The following is a 5,395-nucleotide window of genomic DNA, read 5'->3' on the forward strand; positions in this document are numbered from 1 at the left end:
CACGCACGCACGCACGCACGCACGCACGCACGCACGCACACACACACACACACACACACACACACACATGAGTATAAATATTATCAAAATATACACGTACAGTTTAATACTTTTACGCGTGTATACATATATTTAATCATATTTATAAATATAATCACAAATTAAACATTTTATAATTTTTATATTTTTATTCATTCAGATAAAGTAATAAACATATTTTAAATAGCATATTTTAAATACGATTATCACAAAGTGAATATTACCGTGCATTATCGACAAACATGTTTAAAGTGTTAAACAAATAATTGTGCATAATGGATTACCTGTGCAGTAGAGCCATCAGTATGGCAATAGGGCTAGCGGTGGAGACACACAATAATAAAATGTAATAAAAATATGTAATAAAAGATAATATTGTGAAATGAAATGTTGGACGATTGCTCATAGTGCACTTGGCATATTACAAAGTAATGATAATTTTTGTTGCACTGCGATTTCTTTTTGTATGGTATATACCTATACTAAATAAATTCTCTCGCCTTTAATATCCTACATATACATTGCACATGTATATATATTTCTTTTTATCATATATACAGATTCGATCGAGTTCCAAACTTGGCGACATAAAAAAATATTGTATCTTTAAGATCTATTATTATACTTCACGTAAATAACTGTGGAAATCAAGATATATTACGGACTATAATTAAGGCAAAATGACAATTAAATAATTTGCAAAAATGACCGGTATTACATGGTGCATGAATGGTAAATCACGTGCTTGTGCTTTGCTGTGCTCGATCGCAATTTGCAATTGGTGTGTACATAGGTGAGAGTGAAAGACAGACGTGCATTTTTGCTTACTACTGACGAGGAACTTACTTTTCGTTCTCTTCCTTGTGCATTCTTTGCGCTTCTCTCTTATCGAATCCATCTGTTACTAGAGCATCTAAGACAAGTGACTGCACTAGTTTCTTGTCACCTGGAATGTGACAATCGTAATTATTAAAATGACATTCACTTATACTATAAGACTTATAATCAAACTATTTGAAATCAAACTATTTAAAAAGCTATACTGATATTGCTTAAAGAGATAAGATTCTTTTGAGATAAGATTCTTTTTAATCAAAGTACACAAAAGTTGGCAATTTTTATATTTAAATTAGAAAGTTTCTAGCGTATCTTCATAGTTCATTTTCATATAACCTAATAAATGAACTGGATATTATGGATATTTTCTTGAGAAGACACTTGCCCAATAGCACTTTTATTTTCATACACAATTAGTAAAATTAATTTTCTATAAAAATGAGCATATTACATTGATACTTGATCAACTTTTAGTTCAAACTATAAGGAATAGCTTAAGCAGCATTTTACTGTTCAAACTTTCCTTATATAAGTTGTAGCATAAAACAAAAAATAAAATACTTTTGGGCGATCTTATCTAGCCTAAACTTTAAGTGTCATTTCTTGCTCACATCATGATCCAATATAGTGAATAAAGAGTCTTAAGACTTCTACTATTCAGCCAAGAACTGCATTGATGGTGGCGACACAGAATCAGCGGCGATTTGACGAACCGTTCTTAGAAACGTGCGCCGAAAATAAATAATTAAGATAAATAATTAATTTTTATTAATAATAATAATAAATAATTTACAGATTTTAATATGTCATTCAACATTATTAAGAACGTTTCGAAGATGCATCGAATAAGCATCAAAATTTGTTTAATTGCTAGTCAATTTAACTCGTGATATTATTACTTATTATTGCGGTAATTTAGTAGAGTTTTTTGTTTTTTTTAAGTAGAGTTAGTGTTTCAAGTGCGGTAGTTAATGTTTCAAGACCGAAAAATCATTTCGGCGCGCGTTTCTAAGAACTACATATGTAGTATATAAATTTACACAAGAATCATACAAGCATTTAAGATTCACCTAGACCAAGGCTTTGATTTCTATAGTTTGTATTATCACACATACGGAATTATATATATATAAAACACAATAGTTTGGTTATAAAATTAACAAAATAGTAGAGTGTATTGCAGAATATATGTATACAAATGTATGTACATACACATGTATACATATAACTTTATGTATACAGGGTATTTGGAAAATAATGATAAATCTTTTGCATATGGCAAAATAGACTAAACTGAGAAGAAAAGTCCTCTATCAAATTTTGCAATTCTCGCAATAAACAAGTTATTAATTGCTAAAAATTACCAAAAATTTGTCTTTAATAATTTTTTGCTCGAATACGAATTCTTCTCATAGAACTCTACGAATTTTTTCAGAATTTTTTATCAACTTTTTAGTACTACATTTTCTCATTTTTATCAGTAAAGAAAATACATATTAAGAAATTCTAAAAAAATTCTTAGAGTTCTGAAAATTAACAATTGTTGTCTCTTGCAGTTTTTTTGTAAAGTTGATAGTATTTGAGTAAAAAGTTTTATTGAAGACCAATTTTCGTAAATTTTTAACAATCTTATCAACTATTGTATTACGAAAATTGCAAAATGGTAGAGTACTTTTCTTTTCAGTAGTTTATTCTGTCCCTGGCGAAAAAATTTATCATTATTTTCAAAATACTCTATATATAAGCAGCCTATAAAAATCTATAGTAACGTAAATTATAGATTAATATTAGAACTACAATTAGTTCAAGGAATAATTATTTTGAAATAAAAATCTCAAAAAAGAAGTCGTGAATAATCGATATGCATAAAGGACCACATTAGCAAAATGCCATGCTATTGTATAACTTAAAATATATACAGTCAAATAAAATGTTAAATAGCAAACAACACATTCAAATATACATATATTTATGTGATAACACGCTCAAATTTAAGAAAAATGAGAAAGCAAGTGTAATTAAATGTTAAAATATACCTCAGAAACGTTTCAAAATACTTGAAAGTAAAAATGCCTTATAATAAAATAAAATAATATAAATATATGTTTAAAAGGTGTTTCTTTTTGTTTTAAACATGATTTTTTTCTGAAGCTATTTAAAACATGTATAAAAAACATGTATAAAATATTAAAAACATGTTTTAAATAAAAAAAACTGAATGTTTCATTTTTTTTTTGAAACACGTTTTTGATCAATCCTGCTTTCCTCACTTCGTCCGACGCACTGCCTCGTTCGCATTCTTCAACTTTCCAATGATTTTAAATTTTTTCGGCAATAAAAAATTAAAGAATTTTTCAACAGCGAATTTAATTTTTCCTTGATAAATTGATGCCAGACGGAATTCTTAATCTTAAAAACTACAGCCATAGTGATTTTTTGAAAAAAAAATTGTTATCTCGGCTCCTAATAATCGAAGAGTAATCTTTTTTTTTAAATTCGTAAATGTCAGATTTCGAATGCTTCACACGGCTATTTGATATGATGCATAGTAAAAATTATTTCGAACATGCGAAATTATTTCCATTTTTTTGAGGAAAGATCTTTTTTAAAGGTGTTTTATAATAGTTCAACTGCAAAAAATCGTTTTGTTATTAAGTATACATGATAGTGCAATTTTTGAAGAAGAAAAATCCCTATAAATTGCTGTGCGACTCAAAGAAGAAGAAATTAAGTTTTCCGCAGACAGGTTCCCAGTCAGAAATGATAATAGAATCGACATCGAATCGACAATTCGATCAATTCGATGTCGATTCCATTTGTTTGTAATGAACAAATGGCTTTTTGCAAAAACTAATGAACATTTCAGGGCTAGATTTGTTCGTTATTACGAGGACTTTTACGAGAATTTCAAAGCTTTGCGTTTAAATCTCAATAAATAGAGAGCGAGTGAAAAAAAAGTACTTTTTCATCAAAAGATGTTTATTTTTTTTCTACTAAACTAGTAGATTGATTTTAATGTTCCACGTTTCATTTTGTAGTTATTTCGAATACCTACATTTTTTTATACCGATTTTTTTTTCATATAATCAATATTTTTCGTTTTATAAGCGAAAAATGTGCTTTTTGCAATTATTCGATTTTTTTTCGCATATTTTCTTCACAAGTCTCGAATCTCGAACATATGCTTTTCTTTTCTGGCCTTTCGAGATTTTTGCAAAAAGAAATGCTGGTTTATAATTTTTTTCCTGTAAAATTCTACTTCTATTGAATTATTGCTATTCGAGTTTATGAAGAACGATATATTATATAATGTGCATGAAAAATCATAAACAATTAAATATCTCGTAAACTGTTGCGTTTTAATACAATTTATACTATTCTGGATTAATGAAAGATTTATACTATTATTTCAATTTATTAAAACTTATATATGTTATTTAGAATATGTTATTTAGAACGCCGCTCACCCTTTATTGATTGGGCCGCCGAGCGATCGAGATTGCCGAGAAAGAATTTTTGGTTGCTTGAAATAAGCTTCTCACTGAGAAGGAGCTTACTGTTTCGTTCACTCTCGGCGTGCCGCAGGCGAACATACGGACGTAGGCTCGTGTTAAGTGTGTGATTTCGCTAGACCACCGTTTGATTCTGTGTTCCATCAACGTAGAGTTGGTTGAGTCACCGAGATATATTAAAGATCGTCAACTTCGACAAATTTTCGGCGGTATAAAAAAGGCTCGGAGGAAAGTAATTGAAGAACATTATCGACAATTGATATAAATTTGCTATTATTAACATAAACTCATGCATTATTAAATTCATGATTTTTTAATTAAAAATTCATGATTATATAAATGTTCCATAAATAAATGTGCGTACTTGTAAAGCTATAATATCCTTTATATTGCAGAAAAATTACAATTTTTTCTCTGCAGTCATCTCTATTGACAATCAAACTTTGACAATAATACTGAAATCACAATTTTAAAGAAAAATCGAATTATTACTGAGTTCTAAATGCATAAATACATCTACTAAACTAATAAAATTAATACAATATTATCAGTTTTTAACTCTTAATTACTTGAATATTCTCAAGGAACTCTCATAATGTCGGTCTTTAATATCTTGTCGAATCGTTAAGTAATTAGGGGCCTGTGATAACTATTAAATAGACATTCGCAGACAAATTGGGTAAAACTTCGTGGCGTTTTTCTCGCTAGATGGCATTAAATGCTCAGCAGTCGGCAACTACTAATCGCATCGGCAACACTAGACGTGCGTTTAAAAAGTGACATTTTAACCTTTGTTTTGAGCCGAAAAAGATTGAAATCGGTGAAGTGGATCGGTGAAGTGGATTAAAAATTATTTTATTTTGAAAATGGAAATAAATAAGGAAAAAATTCGCTACATTTTGCAGTATCACTACGATAAAGGCAAAAATGCTGCACAGGCTTGTGAAAAAATTTGCGCTATTTATGGTGAAGATACTCTATCAAAATCAGCAGCACGGAAATGGTTC

At 29.0% G+C, this 5,395-nt stretch overlaps 1 protein-coding gene across 1 annotated transcript in view; it reads right to left on the reverse strand.

The window, feature by feature from the left end:
- Positions 1-5,395, reverse strand: part of LOC105620128 (voltage-dependent calcium channel subunit alpha-2/delta-3) — a 151,114-nt gene that overhangs the window by 48,898 nt on the left and 96,821 nt on the right. Inside the window, exons 16-17 of the mRNA XM_012201634.1 lie at positions 886-985; positions 324-356 (exon numbers count right to left, since the gene is read on the reverse strand). Coding sequence (XP_012057024.1) covers positions 324-356; positions 886-985 — 133 coding nt within the window. The remainder of the gene's footprint in view (positions 1-323; positions 357-885; positions 986-5,395) is intronic.

This window comes from Atta cephalotes (assembly GCF_000143395.1).
Source record: "Atta cephalotes unplaced genomic scaffold scaffold00024, whole genome shotgun sequence".
NCBI classification, from domain to species: Eukaryota; Metazoa; Arthropoda; class Insecta; order Hymenoptera; family Formicidae; genus Atta; species Atta cephalotes.